The sequence below is a fragment of the Meles meles genome, chromosome 14 (genome assembly GCF_922984935.1).
Source record: "Meles meles chromosome 14, mMelMel3.1 paternal haplotype, whole genome shotgun sequence".
Lineage (NCBI taxonomy): Eukaryota > Metazoa > Chordata > Mammalia > Carnivora > Mustelidae > Meles > Meles meles.
In genome coordinates, this window is record NC_060079.1 from 6,383,732 (window position 1) to 6,408,169 (window position 24,438).

Consider the following 24,438-nt stretch of genomic DNA (forward strand, 5'->3'; position numbering starts at 1 on the left):
ACCTGTTGGATTTATCCCCTTTAGAGGCTGGCCAATGAGGACATTCATATTTGTTACCAGTCATTCAAATGAGCAGACTGAGCAGCTTGATTTGATAAGCAGCCACTTTCTGCGCAGCCGAGCAGAATGTCTGCCAGCTCCACACTTCCGGTTCCTGTGTCTTCTTTTTTGCTTGCCTGTTTCTCCCGAGGCTGCCACTCTGATACCGTGGAAAAGCAGTTAGTGAGGCAGAAGTTCCAAACTCCTAGAAGACGGAAGTCTTTTTCTTTCCTTCCTTTCCCTTTCATTTCCTTTCCTTTCCTTTCTGCTTGGCTAGAGCCAGTTTCTCTTGCACATGTGTTGCAAAAGATGGTCCCTGGATTGCTAGTAGATGATATCTGGTCGGGATTTTTTGTTTGTTTGTTTGTTTTGGCAAAGTGTGAAAACCCATAATCCCAATAATCTGTATGTCTTGTGTCTCATGGTTGATAAGTCATCTCCACATAAACAGAATGCTGAAGCATATAAAAACATTTTTCTCTCTGGGCCAAATCCTGAATCCTCAGAAGTTAAAAAGCAATTTCAATAAATAATCTTTTATTTTCTTATTTTTATTTTAAATATTATTGCTTACACACTTGTTATTACATGAAGTTTTTCTTCTTTTTATGAATACCGGAGCATTTCACAAGGTTATTTCATTTTCTTCCAGGAAATGCAAGGTCACATGTATAACACCCCGCCAGCCAAATTCTTGTTTCTAAATACCCCCTTGCTGGGCTGTACTCAAGGAGATGCCACTGCCCCAGCTAAGCGGTGAGCTACCCGGAAGTACACCTTTGTAGCGCCCTGCCCTGCTTGCTACTGCCTCCTTTCAAGCACCTAATAACAACTTAATCAAAGTGTGTTGAATAAATGGATAAATCACTAAATGTATTATTTTGTAATGTAGTTTTGCTTCTGTTGATCATTTTTGTTCCCGTCGCCATCCTGTGCCATGGGCCATTGGATGCTGCAGCCTAGGATGATACGACCCTAAGTGAACCTTGGGGAGTGCCTGAGCACCCCGTTTGGGAGTTACTAGGCATGGATTTTATTTGGTTTTCACCGTTTCTATTACGTGTCCTTTGACCCTCAGTGTTCTCTCAAATGGGATAGAAATAAAGATCTACTCTAGAGTGTGGTAGTAAAGAAAAAAAATTATATTATAGTTGTTGTTTTTTTTTAGTAAAGCCTTAACATAGTACTCAACATAAAAATGCTCAGTTCAGGCTTTGAATTGATTCTTCGTCTTTGAATGTTTTCTACATACCAATAGGTCCAGAGGTCTTACAATGTTATCGGCCACTGGACTGTGACCGTCTGAGTGATGTCTCCTGTTGGTCTAACAAGTTACAGTCTTCAAAGACCATCACATACATCGGATCATTTGATTTTCAGTACCAATGTCATTAACTACAATAATAATTATCGCCAACACTTATGTAGCACTGATTATGTACCAGAAACAGTTTGGATCAGTTCACCCTATTAGCCGTGCTTTGTAAGTGCTATTAAACTCACCAGTTCCTCACAGCAGTTTCAGAAGGCAGGTATTATCACTATGTCCAATGTAGAGATGAGGAAACTGAGACTAGGGTAAGTCACTTGGCTAAGGTCACACGCCAGTAGGTAGCGATCTCAGTGCAGCTGCCACAGTAACCACATCGGCCCCGGTCGTCCATTAAGTGTTCTAGGCACTGGGCTAAGCGCTTGATAGACATTATCTCAGGTAATCCTCACACCAGCCTTGTGAGATAGGTTCTATCTTTATCTCAACAGATGTGTAGTTTCAACGTGAACTTGCTAAGAAATGGGGCTGAAAACCCAGGTGTTCTTGTCACCATTTCCCCCCTGAGAGTTTCTCCGAAGAGCCAGGCTCTTTTTACCCATACTTGGTTTACATGTAGAAAAGCATTTGAACTTGGACTTGAGATCATCCCAGCTGCTGTCAGGACAATCTACCCAGGCTAAATTCTTTCCCAGCATCTTGGTATAAAAAACCCAGGCTAGGAGAGAAGTCACAGAAAAGAGAAGTGACATATTCCAGGGGTGCATTTTTTATCTCTAGCTCCAGAGTAACGAATCTTATGCTAAAAACTCACATTTTGGGGTGCCTGGGTGGCTCAGTGGGTTAAAGCCTCTGCCTTCGGCTCAGGTCATGATCCCAGGGTCCTGGGATTGAGCCCCGCATCAGGCTCTCTGCTCAGTGGGGTGTCTGCTTTCCCCCTCTTTCTCTCTGTCTGCCTCTCTGCCTACTTGTGATCTCTGTCTATCAAATAAATGGATAAAATCTTTAAAAACAAAAACTCACATTTTTAAAAAAGTGAATTAGGATTTTTAAAAAATGCATCACCGTTTCATTCAATTCTGTCTTCTAGTCCAATGCACTTAATGCCTTATAGATATGACATGGTAATAGGACATATGTGAGATAGAATATTTATTCTTATTCACTGCAGAAGAATTAAGTCAGTTATGTGCAACCGAATGTCACTTGTTTTCCATAATATACTCTTTATTGTTATGTGCATCTCTATTCACTTAATTCGGCAAACATTTATGTGCCTATATGAGCCAGGTACTAAGATACACACTGGGGAATACAAAGAGTAGTACGGTGGTGTCCCTATTTTAAAGGAGCAGACAGTCTGGTGAGTGAAACTGGTATACCAGTAAGCATAATTGCTATGCCATGTGATTGATGCCGTGTGTGAATGCAGAAAGGCCTATCGGGCCATGGGAAGCAAATCTCTTTAATGTGCTTACTCGGGGGTGCCTGGGTGGCTCAGCGGGTTAAAGCCTCTGCCTTCGGCTCAGGTCATGATCCCAGGGTCCTGGGATCGAGCCCCGCATCGGGCTCTCTGCTTGGCTGGGAGCCTGCCTGCTTCCTCCTCTCTCTCTCTCTCTCTCTGCCTGCCTCTCTGCCTACTTGTAATCTCTATCTGTCAAAAAAAATAAATCTTTAAAAAAAAAAAAATAATGTGCTTACTCGTGGACACCATCTCGGCAGAGTGAAAACTGAGTAGTTTCTTGAGGCTCTCAGAGCAAGGTTACAGTCTGTGCAAGAGGGCAAGACCACAGGTGTTCAGGAGAAATGTGGGCATTGGGCTATGGCAGTGCTGCATGGGTGTGAGAGCCGTGACCAGGGATGACAAGGGTGGGGGGCGCTAGCAGGTGAGGTTATAAAGAGGACAGGTGCCAGGCTAAGGACTTTCAAGGGTAATTTGCCAAGATAAACCCACTCCAACTATTCAACTTAGCATGTGTGTTGAGAGAATAAGACAAGTCAGCACATAGGATATAGTTCCGTTCAGGTTTTTTGTGCCCTATCATCTAAAAGAAATGTCCTTCTGATGCAAAAATCATAGTACTTCCATTTTCTTTTTTCTTGTAATAGTGTTTATGTGGTTTTTATCTCATGACTGCTTTTAATTTATAGACTTTCTTTTTTTATTTTTATTTATTCATTTGAGAGAGAGAGAAAGCACAAACAGGGGGAGAGGGAGAGGAAGAAGCAGACTCCCCACCTGAACAGGGTTCCCGACATGGGGCTCTCTATCCCACAATCCTGGAGATCATGACCTGAGCAAAGGCAGATATCTGCTTAATTATCTGAGCCACCCAGGTCCCCCATAATTTATAGACTTTCCAAGGAGGACTACGTAATTTACCTTTTTGCTCCAAGAACATTACACATGTATTTTTTTTTCATTATTAATGAAGTACTTACACTAGAAAGAACTTTTAGGAAGAAGAGGGGAAAAAATTCATCCAGAATTCCCCAATATGAACCTAACTGCTGATGGTATTTTGACTTATTTATTTTTTTACATAGAACAGGTGTATCTTCTAAAGTCAAAGTCATATTGCCATAGCTTCTAACTTGATGTGCATGGAAGTGATTGCCTTTATAAGAAGATTTGTGTGCCTTCATAATAATTAGTACAGAGTTCCAGCGTAATGGTCCATCCAAACTAGATGCTTGATTGTGGTATGCACTGACTCTCTCGATCTCTTTTTTTCTCATATTTTGTGTAAATGCTTTGATATTTATACCCTCTTTCCCCTACTAGCTTAATCCAATAGATTTCATGTTTTTCTTTTAAAAAATCAGCACATTTTAAAAAATTAGGACCATGTCAAGAAAGAGCCCAAAACATACCTTTCAGGAAATGTGATTTTTATCTTCTCATCCCAGTCCTGTGCCTGCACGAGCAGGAAGCTGCCTGGTTGGGTAATGGCTGGGTCATTTCGAGATATGCAAAAGAAGCTATGGCCAAGGAGCTGGAAAAGCCAAAAAACTTTTGAATTCAGTCAAAATGGGTCATTCATTCAACAAACATAAGAGTGATTTTTCATTGTGCAGATAATTGGAGCTATTCAGGCAGCTGGAATAGCCTTCTGGAGCTGTCTGTCTCCAGACTGTGTTCAGGCTCACCCCGGGGCTGGCTGCTTGGCCAACAGAGGGACAGCAGCCTGACAGCCGAGCTGCCTTTGTTGTTAATTGCTATTGTTTTTCTTAAGGTCTTTGGCCCACAGTTCTGGTTCTCTGCTCTGGTTTCTTTCTAAGTAGTCACATTGTCTGCTCTTGGTCTCTGTTAGTTCTGGAAGATTCCACTTTGAAGAGAAACTGAGCCCTTGTTTCCCTACCGAGTCGATGGAGCCACCGGCTGAGTCTCCCTCTCCCCCATTTTTTCCCCCAAATTAATCTCTTTTCTGAACATTGTGTGGATCTGAAAAAAAAAAGAAAAAAGTAAAAAAAAAAGACAACCATGTTGTCTTTCCACATTTTACGTCATTCTCGCAAAGATAAGGTTTGGTTTACCTTTTCCTGAAAAGTGAATGCCTCCAAGTTCATCATTTGTAAATAAGTTTTAGATGTTTTAAAATAATTGCTCATTTTTCTGCTTATAGATTATTTTGACTGTTCTGGCTGGAGGAAGAACTCACAAATGCCCGACATTGGCCGTATCTGGTTCTTAGTGGAGCTGGAGGCCCAGACCCACGTGTAATGTCTTTATGAAACAGAGCAGATTGTGTTACAGGGTGTATACGACTCAGGGACACTGGAACCAGCCCACCCTGGGTGTGAATCCTTCTCTGCCTCTTACTAGTGTATCTTTTTATCTTTTTGTTTTTTTGTTTTATTTTTTCGGTGTTCCAAGATTCATTGTTGATGCACCACACCCAGTGCTCCATGCAATCCGTGCCCTCCTTAACACCGACCACCAGGCTCACCCATCCCCCCAACTCCCTCCCCTCTAAAACTCTCAGTTCGGTTCTCAGAGTCCACAGTCTCTCATGGTTAGTTTTGAAAAAGGGGCTCAGCCCTCTCTGAGTCTGTTTCCCCATCTCCAAAATGGAGATTAGGATAGATAAGGATAATATCTACTCATGAAGGTAAATGAGTCCATTAATAAGCTGGAGAATCCCTGGCCCGTAGTGCTTGATACATATTCATTGCTATTTTATCACCATTCTTGACCTCTTGGCGCTGACCAAATGCATCCACGTGGAAGGTTTATGCAGTCCCTGTTCGAATATAACTCTCTACTAGTTGAGTGGTCGAACACTCTAGAGACTTGGGTAGAAAATAAAGGCATGTGTAGGGGCATCTGGCTGGCTCAGTTGGGAGAGCATGCCACTCTTGATCTCCGGGTTGTGAGTTTGAACCCCGCATTGGGTGTAGAGATTACTTTAAAAAGTAAGATCTTTTTTTTTTTTTTTTAAGATTTTATTTATTTATTTAACAGAGACAGAGAGATCACAAGTAGGCAGAGCAGCAGGCAGAGAGAGAGGGGAAAGCAGGCTCCCTGCTGAGCAGAGAGCCAGACATGGGGCTCGATCCCAGGACCCTGGGATCATAACCTGAGCCGAAGGCAGAGGCTTAACCCACTGAGCCACCCAGGCGCCCCTAAAAAGTAAGATCTTTAAAAAAAAAAAAAAGAAAGAAAGAAAGTTAGGTGTACCCTAGGAGTTCAGAGCCTGTAGGAGTTTTGCATATGTGTAGGGATACAGAGCTTCCAATCTCCTAACCTAAATTGTGAAAGGCTTACCTATTACTTGTCCATGTGTCTTTTACCAAGTGATCTCCTTTAAAACATAAATAGTGTGACCTCTAGTATATAGGTTAATGGTAAACTTTCTGAGTGAGTACAGAACACAGTGACCAACGTCATTATGCTTAAGTACACCTTCTTGTCTTTTAGAAAACTCCTTCAACAATAAATACATGTAATAAGAGCCATGGCTTCAAAAGTGCTCCTGGAACAAGAGAAAGCATTTCGCACCATCGTAGTTCTACTGGTCTCTTTGGTGAGTCAAGTCTTTACTTTCGTAAGAACATGGTGGAAGGGTCATCTTAGTAGCACCGAAACTATTTTCTATTCCTAATCCCATCTTTTGAATTTTCTTTCAAATTGTAGTTTATTGATGTTGCAGGTCATTAATAAAAGATTGTTGCTCAGTCTTGACATTTACAGCAATTGTTTGAGATTATTTTATTTACATTTAGATGAAGTAAGAAAATCCCAGCCGTACTCAGAGCCCCATGACAATGTTGCTCCCTGGGGTGTGTGGGCATATGTCTCCATAACACACCCGAGGCCCTAGCGAGACCACATTCTCTCAAGCAAGACTTGCATGGGTTGTGAAGAAATTAGTATCGATTTTTAAAAGAGCTATTCTTTTTATATGGTTATTTATATCCTTTTTGGTTCCAAAAAGCATTGAAGACAGATGGAGAATTTTAATGTTTGAGAACTTGACTCGAAAGATCTATGCAGGTGTAAGAATTGAAATTTATTTAATCTGGAGATAAGATCATTATCTGCAAACATAAAATGAATTATCGAATTGTTAGAGACAGTACCTAAAGTCTTCTTGAAAGACAAAGCAAAAGGAATTAGGGTCACATTGGAGTCTGAGATTCAGGGAGAGGAGGGAAATTTTCCTTTCTTTCAGCTGAGGCTGTTCCACATCCATACGACCCATCTAGAATGGAGGTAGTGAAATTTCTTTCTCAAAGAGATTACAGTCTCTTTGTGGCTAAATGGAATCTCTTACCTCTCGTAAATAAAATCAGACTCTTTAGGAAGGGTGTCAAGGGAAGTTAAGAGAGGCAGGAAGAGATTATTAGGCCTTTAGCCCCAGATTTTTTTCTACTCCGGAACCCCACCCCGACTTCACCCTCCTGCCTGCTGGAAAGGTTCAGACTTTGATATTATTTAGTTAGTTTGCAGGACTTCATTACAGGCACTCCTGCTTCAAGATGGAGGTAGTTTGTACTGAGTAATTACTTATTATTACAATCATCAGAAACAATTTCCTGTGCCCCTGGTATAACTGCCATTCTACAGACCAATAGAAGCATGCAGTGCTTCTTACTTAGATAAGAGAACAGGTCCTGAGTCATTTTCTACTTTAGACTCTCAGAAAAGTATCAGAAGAAAATAGCCCTGAATTAAAAAAAAAAAAAAAAGAAAGAAAGAAAGAAAAGGAGCCCTCATTCAGAAAATACAGAGGAGAATCAGGCTTATTGATTTATTTGCTCCACTGACTTATTCAGAAAGTCATTTTTCTTCCTAAAATGAAAATTAAATTTGGCCTCACCCTGAATTTAAGCTAACATTCATTGATAGAGTGAATAATAAATACTGATGATGTTGTTCCTTTCTTGCAAAAAAAAAAAAAAGTAATTAACTTTCTTTAAAAATACTGTTTTGTGAAACTTTTTTTTTCAGACATGTAAAGTGATTTGTGAAACAGGAGACTGTCGACAACAAGAATTTAGGGATCGGTCTGGAAATTGTGTTCTCTGCAAGCAGTGTGGGCCAGGCATGGAGTTATCTAAGGTAAATATCAGATGCGCAGTGACGTTGCAGATCTGTGCTTGTTTTTTTCGTTTTGTTTCTGTTTTTTAAGATTTTATTTATTTATTTGAGAGAGGGAGTGAGAGGGAGAGAGAGCATGAGCAGGTAGGAGGGGGCAGAGGAAGAGGGAAAAGCAGGTTCCTTATTGAGCAGGGAGCCTGATGTGGGGCTTGACCCAGGACTCTGGGATCATGAGCTGAGCCAGACACTTAATGGACTGAGCCCTAGATCTGGGTTTTTAAAGTACATTCTTTTTGGCTAAAAAAGAATGTACTTCACTAGTTCATTGCTAGTGAAGATTCTTGGCTCATTATGTTACTTTAGCCAAAGATTACACAATTCTCTCTCCAATATCTTTGATTATGTCTTACTGAGCTAAAAGGTATAGGTTCTAATAATTAGAATTTGTTGTTTTGTGTAATTCATGTTTATCGTATTTCATTGAAAGAATGGAATTATTTTTCTGAGATTTTATTGATTTATTTGACAGAGATCACAAGTAGGCAGAGAGGCAGGCAGAGAGAGAGGAGGAAGCAGGCTCCCTGCTGAGCAGAGAGCCCGATGTGGGGCTCGATCCCAGGACCCTGGGATCATGACCCGAGCCTAAGCCAGAGGCTTTAACCCACTGAGCCACCCAGGTGCCCCAAAAGAATGGATTATTAAGGTGTATTTGAATTAATTTATAAGAATCTACTGAAGAATTAAAAATAAAGCAGTGATTAAGAGAAAATGCTAATGCTACTTTCTCCTACTGGACCTTCCTTCTCTTAAAATGAGTATTACCATTGCTAGTCAAGAAGTAGCCGCTCTTGTAACCAAACTCCATGGTGGCGGTACCTTTCCAAACCAGGGTTACGTGCGTTCTTGTGACAATGCAAGCACTATTATTAGTTGCCATGCTGGGCACTTGGTATTCCCAGGAGCATTTTAAATATATTCATCTTACCCACTATTTGTTAAGAAGCGGTGTGTTTTAGGAGGGCATATTTCAGGGTCTTGAATATTCTCAGACCTTTCTTTTTTGTGAATGTGTTCAGAGCTATACATCCATTTGCTTTATTTTCTGACCTTTTGAAGATGTAACCTGTTGTGGATAATGGATATATCATTTTGTTCTAAATAAAGCATCAAAGTCTGCCTGTTAGAAAAGGAACAAAAGATTTTTCTCTTTACTTAAAGTGACTTTTAAAAGAGAAGTCCTTTTCTCCTAGAGACTGCCATTATTTAAAGTTGAGTCTTGTCATTCATAGATTTTTGCATCAATGATCCACAAACAGCAGGAAACAAAGCATTCTACATTCTGCAAGTAATTCCTGGTGGATGGCTTTTCTCTGTTGGCTGTTGGTTGTGTTCAGTAAGTGGGGCCATTTAGTGTCCTGAGTTTTCCATTTGGATTGAAATTGGCTGACCTTCAAACCCTGTGTTACCTTGAGTGTTAGCTATAGCATCTCAGCCAGTGTTTTTCAGCCCCTACTGATTGTAGTAAGGTGCATTTTCAGATGTAGGTTTTGTGGTGTTGGGTGTAAAAGGATTCTTTAGAGCAGACTTGCAGATCTAGGATCAGTGACCAGAGTAGTGAAAAATGTGACAATGCCCAAGAGGAAAATAGACGATGAAGTTGCTACCTCTCAAAAGTTCTTTCCCCAAATCTCGGTGAAAGTCTGAGTGATATATCACAGATTCTGAGAGATGAGTAAATCACTTTCAAGAAGCTGCTCCTTCTCCTTCATCCTTTGGATCTGGAGAATATAGCCTGATTCTGGAGAATCAGATCAGAAGATGCGAGTCCTATAAGCTCTAGTATCTTTTTTTAGTTAGTATTTATAGCTAAGCTTTTTTTTAATCAAAAAAATTTTATTTAAAAAAGCTTTTTTATTTAAAAAATAGGATGAAGATCCTATTGCCCCTAATATTTTTTTTATTTTAAAAATGCATCACCTAAGATTATCTGATAACAGTTTTCCTATTTCACACTTTTCCGTGGATTTCCAGAAGAATTATTTTTCTCTAGGTAGTAATTTTCCCCAAGTACTGAAACAGATGTTTACCTCTATGACACTAGAAGCAACCAAAGGGAAACAGTCTGAATAATTCTGCCTTTATTACTAATTTTATGTATTAATATTTCTGTTTCAATATTTATTATCATTTTCTTCATTAGAAAAAAAAGATCAGACCAAATTGCATGCAAGAGAATAAAAGTCAAGGTAATGATGCCACTGGAAAATTAGGGTAAGACCCACTCAGATGCACAAATGTTACAGATATAAATACCATGTTCCTGCACGGCCTGCAGTGTCCTCCTCAAGGTGGACATGGCACAGCCACAGAGGACGCCTTCGCTGAAGGAGCGAACAAATCAGTCAACCGCACAGAGTTTTTGTTTTTTTAAGATTTTATTTATTTATTTGACAGACAGAGATCACAAGTAGGCAGAGAGGCAGAGAGAGAGAGGAGGAAGCAGGCTCCCTGCTGAGCAGAGAGCCCGATGCGGGGCTCGATCCCAGGACCCTGGGATCATGACCTGAGCCGAAGGCAGAGGCTTTAACCCACTGAGCCACCCAGGCGCCCCTGCAGAGAGTTTTGAGGGCAAAAGAAGCGCCACTTAAATCTTGTCATGTAAAAGGTAATGAATGTCCGTGTGTGTGTGTTTATGTTATAAATTAAATATTTTGCCAAGTCTTTTATCTTGGTTTTAGCTCCTAGTAAATAAAATAGTAACTTAGCCTTGCTCATACCCTAAAGAGAGCAAAGAAATTCAAGCATATCAATGGAATATATATACACTCCATTGATATGATTGGACATACTAGACATATGAAAACCATATGTATATATATATTATATATATATGGTTAACTAAGGCAAAGAACTTGAGTTTTTTTTTTTGTTTGTTTGTTTGTTTTTAAGATTTTATTTATACATTTGACAGACAGAGATCACAAGTAGGCAGAGAGGCGGGCAGAGAAAGAGAGAGAGGAGGAAGCAGGCTCCCTGCCAAGCAGAGAGCCCAATGCGGGGCTCGATCTCAGGACCCCGGGATCATGACCTGAGCGAAAGGCAGAGGCTTTAACCCACTGAGCCACCCAGGCGCCCCAGGAGTCCTTACTTTTTAAATGAAGCTTAAAATTTTGGTTACCTGTGGTGCTTGAAATTTTGCATACACGATAAATAGTGAATATTTTAAAGTGAGTTATTAAAAACCATTTTCACCAGACGTGAGAGCTTTCAAATAACTTTCATTCTAACATCATTAAGTTACTTGTTTTGCTATAGTAAACATAACTTAAAACTTATTATCCATTTTCTAATATCATGTCTCTCAACCCAAAATAACAAATGCCGGGTCATGAGGTTCTTTGCATCACAAACATGTTATCTGTGTCTTAAAACCAAAGCCTGGAAATACTTTGGGTAAGCAGGTAGAGTTAAAATTTCCATCTGTGGTTTTATTACTCCTAATGATTATTTTCTTTGGAAGGCATTCAATTCTATTTTTTTTCTAAAGGTGTCTGGGCTTACTTTCCCATTGTTAGTCTCTGCCATTTCAAACATGTAGTCGGGTTTGGGGGAGGTTCCCGGAATAGCATTCCTGGAGACAGTGTACACTTCGGCACACCTGTCATGTGTGGTCCGAGGTTCCTCTGACCTCTTTTCACTTCCTTTCAATTGTTAGATAGTAAGAAGTCTGCACAGAAGCTCCATGCTCAATAATAACCATTGTTACTTGTTTAAATTGAGACGCTTCCCTTCATTGGCCATTTTTTAAATGATTACTTATTTTAACCTTTTACCCTAGACACTTTGGGTTATGTGTATCTAAAAGATGTCTCTTAACAAAGATGCACTCTCTCAAACATCTCTTCAGTTGTTATTTTGTAATATATATCATGCAATCAAAGTAGATAATTAGCCAACGTTTGTTATAATAAGCCAGTTTCTATGTGATATTTGTATATTAAATAATGGAGTCCTTTTAACGTGGGTCTTAAGTAGGGGGCATAACTTCTCCTGTTTTATAGATGGAGAAACAGACACAGAGATGGTTAGTTGATCTGTCCCTTTGTCCCCATTAGTAAGTGCTGGGAGAAGGTGCTGGGTCCACATGGGGTAATAATTTTTTTCTCATTTTGCATAGTGCTCACGTATAGTGCTGTCCAGTAGAACTTTCCGCAGTGATGGAACGGTCTGTATCTGTGCTGGCCAAGATGGGAGTTACGAGCCCCTTGAAATGTGTTATTGAATACTTGAAAGGTGGCTTGTGTCACTGAACCACTAGATTTTGCATTTCAATGAATTAAATTTATGTGTTGCCACATGAAGGTGTGGCTATTGTATTGGACAGTGCAGATCTAGAATGATGAACTTCCCTTCAGAAATTCTGGCTCGGGATCAACTTCTAACACAGGGAGGTATCTAAATCCTTTGACCTGATGCTTGCGCATTCCAGGAGCTGCCTTCCTGGCCAGCCTCCTTCCTCTCCTTCCTTGGCTGTGCCACCCTTAGCCTGGCCACTGGTTTCCAAACATCTATCTGCTTCTCTCCCTCCAGCACTCATTTTTGGCCCAGCCACGTGGGCGCCATTGCCGTGGCTCCTCACACCGGGTAGCATTCCTGTGTCCCCTGCCTGCCATCTGAGCTATCTCATGACATGAGCGCTTTTGGTTTCCAGTTGTTTCCCTGAAAGCCCCAAGCATCCTGTCTTCTCAGTCGGGTTCTTTTTGGCCATTCAACTTAATGGGTAGTCTTCCTGTATCTTTGGGAAAATATAGGACAAACCACTGAGCTATCTGGGCTCGGTTTTGAGGATTTTCTCCCGCTGAGCCATAGCTAGTCTCTCTCTCTTCCAATACAGGGTTTAGGTTTGGAAAGTTTATGAGAAAGAGAATTGATAATGTCTTTTTTCCTATGTCCGAGGCAAAAAATAAGTGCTGTTTACATAGCTCCATGAGTGGTGCACCCGGGCATTTGGAGCCGCAAATGTGCTCAGGAGTGTTACACAGCCGGCCCTTCAGCTGGTGAAAATAAACAGCATTGCAATGCTTGGGGGAGGATGACTTTTGTTTCCCTGAAGTGACCACATTAGCCTTTTAATTCTTACTGTCTAGAATCTGCCCAGCCACAGCCCCTCCTCCTCACCAAGTATTAATGCCAACAATGTGCTTTTAACATGATCACCTCCCAGCAGTAAACCAGGAAACTAGTTTTTGCATGAACCACTTGAAACAGTCTTCAAGTCTCTGGCATAGTTTTCAAAGTCAGCTTTTCTAACCAATTATTGGGATGACTTTAGCTAATGCGAAGAAATTAATTCTCATAAACAACAACACACTTTCCTCCACAAGGATGCGTGTCTGGTTTCCCATTTTTAAAGATGTCTGCTTTTTGGAAAGCTGTTTTTATCCCTATGAAGAAAGTCACACGGGCACATATAAAATTAATATAATTTGCAAGCATGAAAAAGATTCATTTATGTCATTTAATTTTAGTGTTGCTCACTTTATTTATATTTAATTATACCTAATCGAGCCCAGTGATGTTTGGCAGATATTAGCAAGCTCTAGCTTGTAATTTTTCTTTAAAAAGCTCAATTACAGATTTTCATAAACTGGAAGTTGGTTGTGGAGGGGGGACTATGTCTTTGGTGTTGTTTTATTAAAGGAAATTAAAAAGGTGATTTCTAAACACCAGCTACATAAATCTAATTTGTCATTTCCATTTGCTTGTGCTACATTTTCTCCACAAATAACTTCTTCTCTGTCCAAATTTGAGCTTTTAAAGTTCAAAGAACCAGAGTTAATAACTTATTGGCTGTACAAATAAATAGTGCTTTAGACCCAAGGGCCCCAAATGTGTTTCCTGGACAATTGATGGTCTGTGAGGATCTCCCCTGTGGTCTGGGGAACGGCTCCTAGAACACGTAGATGGGATCCGCTTGTGTTTTTGCTAAGTGCTGAATTTGCAGAGGGAGAATGGAGAGAAGGGGATCTGAGGACTGTTTACTTTGAGTCAGTTTGCCATTGGAAAGCCACCAAATGTGGCTTAAAAATATTGGGCAGAGTGTCAGGGCTACTGCTGTGGCCAGCTTGGGTGGAAATGGCCCAGCTGGATGCAGCCCTCTCTTGCCTTGGAACCAAGATAAGAAAGGCCACTCACAGCTTCCACCCCCACCCCACACAGACCCCCAACCTCAACTCCCACCCCCTGCCCACCTCCACCGGCCCACAAGAGTTAACTGGCCTTACCAATCGGGACACTGGTGTGACCTTTATAGGCTTTTGTTCTTGGAATAAAGTAATAATGATACCAATAAGGAAACAACAACAACTTCAGGAAATACTGCTTTCAACACTATTTGTTCATCCATTTGTTTAGTCGGCAAACATTACGTGTTACTCACCAGCCTGGTATGTATTGGTAAAGAAAAAAATATTCAGTGGCTCTTGTTAATAAGGATGGCAAGGCAGGCTTTATTCGCTGGGTAGGAAGGGGGACCACTGCAAGGGGATTTTATGGTGGGGGAAACCACTGGCCTCCATCCCGATACAACATGAGCTCATGGGAATTTAGAGTCACGGAGCAGGGGTCAGTGGGTGAAAAATTACTTAGGGCTTAGAGGGGTCCTGGCTGAAGCCAACCTAATAATTCTTTGCTGAAGACAAACCGGGGTGATTGGACTGCAAGTCTCCATGAGACTTCAAGTGGAGCATAGGGAACCCAAGCACATATTAGGGTAGTTAGTTCTGGTTAAGCTGACTTAGCAGAGGACTTGCTAAAACTGGATTTTATAAGGAAGTGCATGGCTGGGTCTGGAAGAAGGCTAAGGAGCCCGGCTGAAGTTTGGTCAAGCAAAGAATCTTTATAAGTACCTGGTGCCCTGATAGGCTTTGGGGAAAGAGTGCCGGAGGGAGGCGTTGGATATTGGGGATTGTTTGCTTATTGTAGAATTCGGGGAAATCACTTGGAATCCTATGGCAATGCTTTAAAAAAAAATTGGGTTATTGTTTTACTCACGTGTATACATTTGCACCTGAAGCTTATTAATAAAAAGGCTTCTTTAGGAATTCAGGGAAGTTGTAAGTAATTCTTTTAAGGTTTTAAGGTACCAGGTTATAATGTCAAAAACAAAGACTCCAGGATTATTTTAAAGCCTAAATTCATCTCTACCATTGATATTAATGGCAGACCACACTGCATAAAACAAAACACATTTCTAAGTCTGATGCCCAGGCCAAGAACTGCCTAAGCCCCCATTCCCATCCCATGTATGCTCCCTCACCAAACACACATGTCCAGCCCTTCTAACAAAATGATGAGAGGGAGAGCTGTAGTGTGTGTAACCTGGAAAGCATCAGAGAACCAGAGTGGGACAGAGGTGAAAGCAGTAAAAACAGATTTCACTCAGGGACTATTGCATTGGGGGAAGAGAGGCCTCAGTATAGAACTGGGCTCAATTCCAAATACAACATGGAGAAGTGGGGATTTTAGCCAAGGAGCGGAGTAGGGGGCAGTGGATGGAAAATTCCTAGGAGCATAGGGGAAGGGGGGATTCTAGCTAAAAGGGACTTAACAGGATTCTTACTGAAGGCAGGCCAATGGGATCAGAGGATAGAGGGGCAGGAGGAAATCTGTCAGATTGAGGGTGAGCAGATAGGAGGGTGGAGGCTTCTGGCTTAACCAACTACACGGGATTCTTGGACAACTGGGTTCTTGAAGACAAGGCCCAAGGCTGGGCCTAATTGAGAAAGTAGCTCACAGGAGCCTGTGAAGTTTGGTCAGAAATGAGATAAACCTAACCACAGTCAGCATGGCCAGCTAACTCTCTTCTTTAAGTACTCTTTGTTTTATCTCACCAAAAATCCATTCCTACCATTTCTTTTATTCCCAATGGTAGTATACTAGCCTGCTGCGGGAAACCATTTGCCTAGGGAAATTGGCCCCTTTATATGCAAAAGTAATGGAGGGAAAACCCAAAATATTCCATACTGTTTTCATTAGATGCGGGATTAGACCACGTGATCAATGCCAACTTACTTCAACAGACATCTGTGGTTGCCCCCTGCCTCCTGCTCTTGGGATGCAGTGATCACCAGGCTCCATTGAGCAAATTCAACTGTAACCACACAAAGGCGTGCTCTGTATATGCCGGTAGGGAGCACTCTCCGAGACGCACTGGTGGGGAACACTTGCTTAAGTAACTGCCTTCCTGCTCAGCGGGGAGTCTGCTTCTTCCTCCAACCGCCCCTCCCCCCACACCCGCTCTCATGCTCTCTCTCTCTCTCTCTCCCATTCTCTCTCTCTCAAGTCAATAAATAAAATCTTAAAAAAAAAAAAAATACACACACACGATTTTAGGATATTTCTGGGAGGTTTTCCCAAAACCTGGTAGCAATGTTTGCTATGGATGCCATGGAAGGAATAGGAAGTGAAGAGACCAGGGATGGGAAGGAAGGCGTATGTTTGATTGTTTATTAAAATCTTGTGTGTACTAGTAGTTTTTCAGTATAAAAAGTGATAAAAAGAAAAGGGACCAGAAGGCATTGCCTGTCGGCCCTTGGGGGTGGACCCGAGTTTACAGAGGCGCGATGTCGGCGCATGCGCACGAGCGCTCCCCGGCCTGGAGGCTGTGGCGCTGCCCTCCCGGAGCTGTTCAGCCTTTCCCCTTTTGCTCTTGGTAGTTCTTTACTGAACTTTATGGGGATATTTCAAGGCATTTTAACCACCTAGTTTTATTGAATGAAGTAAAAACATCAAAGTAGACATTTATATTGGGGGTAATTTCATGTTTATATGCTGTTTACGGTACAGCCTGGATTTCAAATAATCACAGCATCTCTGTGTTTGTGGCGCTTTAGAAACAGGACCGTCGCTCTAGACAGCGTGCGCTCATGATTCCTTGGAAATATCTTCTCTACATCCAGAATGATCACTTCATAAATTTCTTAGACTATCGTGAACTGCAAGCATTTTTTTAAAGCTTAAAAATAATATTGGGTTGTTATTTTGATATTATCTTTTTAAAAAATAACAAGTACTTTAGAGAAAATGTATTTTAAATTCCCCCAAATAATCAGTCTCTATATAATAATTCCCAGGAGACTATATGGGTCACAATACCTGTTTAATACCTTTAGGTATTGTTTTGTGATTGTAATGGACACACAGCCTTATCTCAACCTCTCACGTAAATCTACTCTGAACTTACTGTTGTAGCCACTAAAACATATAAACTCTAAGCAGAAATAGTAAGTAATATCCAGACAATGAAGGCAAAATATGATGTATTTGATGCCTGGCTTTGTTTTCTTTTCTTTTTTTTTTAATTGTTTTTTAAGATTTTTATTTATTTGAGAGAGAGAGAGCTTGAGCAAGCATATGCTCACAAGAGTGGGGGGAGGAGCAGAGCAGGAGGGAGAAGCAGGCTCCCTGCTGAGCAGGGAGTCTGATGGGGCTCAATCCCAGGATCCTGGGATCATGACCTGAGCCCCCGGATGCCCCTGTTTTTTTTTTCTATACATGATTTGAACATAGAATGAACCCCCCAAAATTTTTTTGAATCCTCGAATCCTCAGTCTATGAAGTATAGTGACATGTAAATGACACACAATGGGATGTGGACAAAAACACAGGGGTCAAATCGGTCCTCATGTATGTGCAACACAAACTCCAAAATACAGTCGGGAATCAAAAAAAAAAAAAAAAGCAAAGCACGAAGATCTTCCCAACCCTTCACGCACCCCTTAATTTTCAAAAGAGATGAGTCTGTCAATTCCTTCAAGTCCATGTCCGCTCGGATATTCATCTAGTTTCTCAGGAATGGAGAGAGGAAGCGAATTGTCAGAGACAGTGATATGCGGCAGGAGCAAGGAATGAGAGTTGACTGCCTGTCAGGGGCATTACAAGAGCAAAACTGCCTATGTAGACATGGGGCTTCCTACTTTCTTGTATTACAACACAACGCAGTAGTTGATTCAAGGAGCTATGGCTAAATTGTATTTTATGTACCTTTTTCAAAAGACATTCTATAAAAATATTTAGATGTAAATTGACATTTCAAGTAACCCAGAAAAAACTGGAGTCTAAAGATCCTTTTGTTCCCCAGTAAGGCTTTATTATACTTGAATCGGGAAAGTTGGTTTGTTGGGTTGTAGAGAATCTAAAAAGGTATCATTTATTTGGTGAATGCCCCCTCTATGCTTGATCTATAGGTTACACTTTTACATATATACACACACATATATATAATTATATAATATATATTATAAATATAAATAAATAAATGAATGAATGAATATTTCCCATTTATTCCTCAAAATAACCCTGTGGAGCAGACATGTACTATTGCCATCTCAGAGATGAAGAGACTGAGGGTCAGAGAATTCCCAAAATAGCTTAGTGGACAAGAGGCAGAACTGGCCTTCAAACTCATGTGTCTCTGGTTATCATATGTCATCGTAGGAAGATATATACTTTTTCTCTTACGTCAGCCTCACTTGAAAAACAGGATTTCAGACATTTATTCCCAGGTAATACACCTTCTTCTCGTTCTCATTTCTCTTTGTTTTCTCTTCTGCTCACTTCCCGTTTCCTCCATTTCTTTGTTGCGTTGTAACTTTCATATAACACCCTTACGATCCAAGTTACTTGGATCAAAGTATGATTTTGAAACTTTACTTTTGCGTGAACATTTGACGTGGAGATGCTGAGCTTGTGGACAACAAGGTCCCCATCCCCCTCCCAAATGTCACCTGCACCACACTTTGATCCTGGAAAATTGTGAGAGGGTGGCTCCTGTGTCACTGATGGAGGGTTTTGGGGGGCACTCAGCTCTTTCAGCAGCTTCTTAGCAAGAACACCCTCTGCCCTAGTGCACGACCATAACGCCTGTGTACAGAGCACCCAAAACGGCAGGGACCTCCCCGCAGAAACCTAGTCCACACCCGAGGCAATGCTTTCTGAATATGTATCTTTGGTATTTTCTTGATTACCAGAGTAATAGATGCTGTTTGGCAAAAATTAAATGATCGCAGAATTATCAAAATTCAAAACATCTCAGGATGTCACTCCCCACCCCCCAGAGATAATCCCTGTTAACAATTTGAAGGAAATTCTATTTGTGAATCAATTCTTCAATTTTTTTTTCCATTCTTCTGTCATGCCTTGGTTTAGAAGTTTGTCTAGTTGGAGCGCTCGGGATTCAGAAGGTTGGTGACCTTCTGCTTTTTTTTTCCTCCCCCTCTCTTTGCTGTGTATGTTCAGGGTACACATTTGAAAGGCTGGCTGGAAATGAGGAAGGAAGGTACTGCTCCTCCAAGATGTGTACGAATTAATTAGTAAACTGAATTGCAGTGTTATTATGAATCTCTTTTAGTCAGTAGTTTGTTGAGTACAGAGAATACTATCCTTTGTGTTGGTTTTGATGTAATTTTTGATGAATAAGTACTGTTTAGTTGACTGCGCATATAAGTATGGGTAAAGCACTTTATGTATATAAATTTGATGGGCCAATGGGAATTTTGAACTAACGGGGGATTGTATTCTGCATCTGAAGGGTACGGGTGAGGAAACCAGGAGATTTTGTTGGAGTCTTTCCTCCCTGAGATTTTGTTGGAGTCCTTCCTCCCTCTGCTGCACTGAGCTGTGTTTGTGGGCTTCCTCAGTGTGCTCTCCACGTGGAGAGAGGAAGTACCAGATGGATCCTATAGTGTCGGGGGTATAGAATCTGACTCCAGAATTAAACAGTGTGGGTTCAAATCCTGGTTCTAACATTAGCTATGTACCTTGGTTAAGGTACGTACCTTGGTTAACCAAGGTGCATACCTTCTGGGAAGCTCCACACCCACATTCATGAAATGGGAATAATGATCCTGCTTCCCTCATTTGGAAGACATATGACTTAATGAGATAATGTGTATGAAGTTCCCAGCACAGAGTAAGCACCCAATAAATGTTAGTACTAATTATTAATATTTTTGTAAGTGATGGGATCATACTTCTTATTCTGTATTAATAAGTTTTTTAAAGCTACCATGGACCCACATCAGCATCATTCTTATGGTTGAATTGTATTTACATTCTATGATAGGCTGTGATTTATTTGGTTATGGGCCTTGTGGAAATGATCATACATGCATCAAAGAACCATCTGTTTTGCCCATCCATGGAAAGCAGTGTTGTGTGCTGACAACTCGAATCTAGAGAAGCGTGAGACCTGGAGCATCACACAGTTTAATCCACATGAGAATTTAGTGTTCTTTTAAGAAATATGTCAGAATCTTCCTGCCATCCACGATAACATGCAGCTAACACGTCAAGATGCTCTCTACTGGGTAGACCTCCAAACTTGTCAGCTTAGGCAATTTCTTACAGCTAGCCTCGTTTCTAAAAGATCACTCTTGATAGCAAAGTATTTATTTTCTGCCTCGATAAGTGAGTAAGTGCCTGGATATTTCCCTGACGTTAGTTTCTGAACATGCCCATGACTGGCTTAATTAGAAAAGAAGAAAGTGCCATAATTCTGCCATAAGCTAGCAATAATGCAGCAGTGGGGGTCCCGGAGAACCTTTTTTATTCAAATGCTCACGGCTTCTTGAATAAAGTGGATGACTAAGTATACTTATCCTAGTAAGAGAGATTATTAGCAGTGGGAGACACATTTGAACTTGCTGAAAGAGCCGCCTTTGTATCCAGGAAGGCCGGTGTCGGTAATTATTAGACCAGGTCTTCCTTTTATCCGAGCCGTCTTTTTCACGCTTGCCACGTCTGAATAGCGTTCTGTTGCCTGTTAATCCCTGCAGGAATGCGGCTTTGGCTACGGGGAGGATGCCCAGTGCATGACATGCCGGCCGCACAGGTTCAAGGAGGACTGGGGCTTTCAGAAATGCAAGCCGTGCCTGGAGTGCGCCGTGGTGAACCGCTTCCAGAAGGCAAACTGTTCGGTCACCAGCGACGCCGTCTGCGGGGACTGCTTGCCAGGGTAGGTCGGGCGATTTCTTTCCCTCGTGATTACGGAATGATTTTTCAAATGCGCCTTTCCCGGGTTCCGCCCTAAAGGTGAACGCACACCCGCAGGAACCCGAGCGCATCTGTCGCGTGGCCGTGACTTCCTCTGCGCCCACCGCGGGCTGTGAGCCGGTGACGGGCGCTGGTTATCAATAAAATGAATATGCGCACTAACGAAGTATTAGTATCACGAGAATCTACAGAGTTCCCTATCAATCGATGAAAAAGAAAACGTGGATAAATGGACAACAGAGGGGACGGGGCTGTTCACAAAAGAACGAACACGTGCGGCCTGTGATCCTATGGCCCTGTTCATCCTGGTTAGCCATCAGAGAAATGCAAATCACGGCCATTCACTCATTTCCACTGTATTTGTGAAGCAGCTAAGAGGCATTGCTGTAGCAGAAGTCAGGCTTCGCTGAGGTAAAGAGGCTGGGAACCCTACCCATGTGCAGATTTTATCCTAAGAAGGGTTTTAGAAAGCTCTCAATGGTAAATAATGAAGCCGTACATTCTGCAGAAAGATAGCAGAGGATGATTTCTGTGGAAGAAGGAGAACCTAGAGTAGAAAAGGCAGATGAGGCTAGGCTCACGCAGTGATGCGTAGGCAAACGGCAGCGTCTGGGAGGGTGACCAGGTTACCTGAGCTCTGAGCAAGACTCAGAGTTGAGGCAGTTTGCTGAGTGGGTGTGTGGGGGAAGAGCCCTGTGGACACAGGGAACCCAGAGACAGGCCCCAACGTGGACAGGACCCTGGAGTTCAGGGACCCTAACGTGGGAATCCGGACTCTCAGTCACCACAGAGGCAGGTGTCTAACTAGACAGCCAGAGCACACCCACAGATCACAGCCCTACCGTCTGAATGGTGAGTGCTAGCTCTGGGGCTCTTGTTGAGGGCATAGGGGAAGACAAACCTGTGGGCCTGAAGGGCAGAAAGAGGGTACAAAATGGCCTCATGGGCCAACTGTGACCCTGTGCTACGGCTCAGCACCTGAGCAGGTACGAAATGTAATGGTTTAAAACCAAAGGCACAGGGAATAAAAGAAAAAAATAACTCTTGCACTTCACCAAATTAAAATCTTTTGTGTTTCAAAGGATATCATCAAGAAAATGAAAAGACAACCCACAGAATTAGAGGAACAATCTATAAATCATATATGTGATAGGGGACTGTCTTATCTAGACTATACAAAACTCTTATAACTCAATAATGAAAAGGCCAATAACACAATTAAAATATGGACAAAGGATCTGAGTAGACATTTCTCCAAAGAAGATACACAGATGGCAAATAAGCACATGAAAAGATGCTCAGGGTCATTAGCTATCAGGGAAATGCAGATTAGAACCACATACTTCAAGCCAACTAGGATGGCTGTTACCACAAAGACAATGACAAGGGTTGGTGAGGATGTGGAGAAACTGGAACCATCATCCACCATTAGTAATAGAAAATGGTGCAGATGCTTTAGAGTTTGGCAGTTTGGCAGTTCCTCAAAGAGTTAAAATAGAGTTACAATGTGACCAAGCAATTCTGCTTTTAGGTATATAACCAAGACAGTTAGAAACCTGGCCACACAAAAATGGGTACACAAATGTTCATAGCAGCATTATGCCTCATGGTCAAAAAGTGGGAAGAACCCAGATATCCATCTACTGATAAATCGGTTAACAAATTGGAGGGTATTCAAACAAGAGAATATTATTTGGTATTAAAAGGGGATGAATCACTCATACACGCAACAAAATGGCTGAACCTAGAAAACATTATGCTAAGTGAAAGAAGCCAATCACAAAAGACATATTATATGATTCCATTTGTATGCAATGTCCAGAATGGGCGATCTATAGAGACAAAAAGTAAATGAGTGGTTACCTGGGGCTGCTGGTCGGTGTGTGTGTGGGGGTGCGGGGTGCTGGGAAGAGTGAGGGGTGACTGCTTAAGGGTACAGAGTTTCTTTTTTGGTGTGATAAAAATGTCTAAAACTGATTGTTCTGATGGTTGCACAGCTCTGTGAATACACCAAAGGCCATTTAAGTGTATGCTTTACATGGGTGGATTGTAATATATGTGAATTAGATCTCAATTAATCTGCCACTTTAAAAAAGGATGGTCTATAACCTCAGGTGATGCTGATACCTGTGAGTATCAGTACCCAGAGTTCCGACCTCATGCGGATGTAATTGAGGAACACTAACCAAACACCTGACCCATCTCTGCTGCTCCTATTCTACAGTTCTGCTAAAAGCGTGTCCTCTGTGGGGCAGGGAGAAGAGGAGGTCCACGGGAGATTCAGAGGCAGAGAGAGTGAGGAAAAGCACAGGACCAGGGGATCTGGTTTTTACAGAGAGGGAACTCACACGGTTATGCGGCTGGAGCGTGAGCCAGGACGCGCTTTCCCCACGACCTTCCACCAAAAGTGTTTCCTCGTGCTTAACCTCATTCATTGTCACCTGAGCCCACGCCTTTAGCTACAGTGTTTGCTCATTCTTTAAGTAAATGCTTAGATGTGGGAAAGTCATATATAAGTGAGTAGACATTTGAATGATATTTCATAGTTTATTTATATGATTAGTTTAAAATTACATCCTTCCTAAGCCAGCATGAATGTACGAGGCATATATATAGTTATAGTTATATACTTATATAGTGACTTTTACCCAGGCTTTCCAGAGTGTTTTAAAGTGCTCGCCCAGCTTCACTATATCTGTGTGAAGAAGGTAAATAGTTGAAATCCATTTTATAGACAGGAAAATTGAGGCAGAAAGAAAATAAGCAAATTGCATATTGTTCCCAGAAAAGTGATGCCAACATCAGGCAGAGCATGGCATTTTCATTTCTCGTGCTACCCCTGCCTTCTGGAGGTTCAGCCTCACCTGATGAGAGTTTTCTGCTGCTTAGAGGCTCAGCCCCAGCGGGACAGCAGTGGCCTTTTTCCCAGTGGCAGTACCGCCTGGGGATAGTTTGTCCTCCGTGCCCTCAATCTGAGTGATTGGAGAGTCTCCTTTTTCCAAATATGTCCAATGACTTTATGCCGATACCTCAATTTCTCTGACACCCATTCTTCTCACCTACAAATGATCATGTAATAATACCAACCTGCAGAACTGGTGGGATGATGGAGACTATAATGCACGCAAAGTGCCAAGCAGAATGCCTGACCCATAGTAAGCACAAATACATATATGACCTCGTCACCAGTTAATGTTCCTGGGAGCCAGTGAAAGCTTTACATGACTGTTTTGTTTTGGTTTTTGCAATGGGCTTCCAGCCTTCTCCTCTGTCTCCCATGTTCCCATCCTTTCTCTGCTAAAGGGACGTAGGTCCCAGCCCGAAAGAATAAGCCAGCCCCTACCAGTTCTTTCTAGTAACAATGATAGCTAATTTTTTTTTAAGTTTTTATTTATTTGTCAGAGAGAGAGAGAGAGAGCGAGCAAGCACAAGCAGGGGGAGCAGCAGAGGGAAAGGGAGAAGCAGGTTCCCCGCTGAGTCAGGAGCCCTATGCGGGACTCCATCCTTGGACCCTGGAATCATGACCTGAGCA

At 41.8% G+C, this 24,438-nt stretch overlaps 1 protein-coding gene across 2 annotated transcripts in view; it reads left to right on the top strand.

Annotated features, from left to right (window-relative positions):
• TNFRSF19 (TNF receptor superfamily member 19) overlaps positions 1 to 24,438 on the top strand; it is an 88,926-nt gene that overhangs the window by 14,398 nt on the left and 50,090 nt on the right. For both annotated transcript variants that reach the window (XM_045978555.1, XM_045978554.1), the window contains exons 2-4: positions 6,231 to 6,336; positions 7,764 to 7,874; positions 20,690 to 20,868. In XM_045978555.1, the coding sequence (XP_045834511.1) occupies positions 6,268 to 6,336; positions 7,764 to 7,874; positions 20,690 to 20,868 (359 nt within the window). In that variant the 5' untranslated portion in view covers positions 6,231 to 6,267. The remainder of the gene's footprint in view (positions 1 to 6,230; positions 6,337 to 7,763; positions 7,875 to 20,689; positions 20,869 to 24,438) is intronic.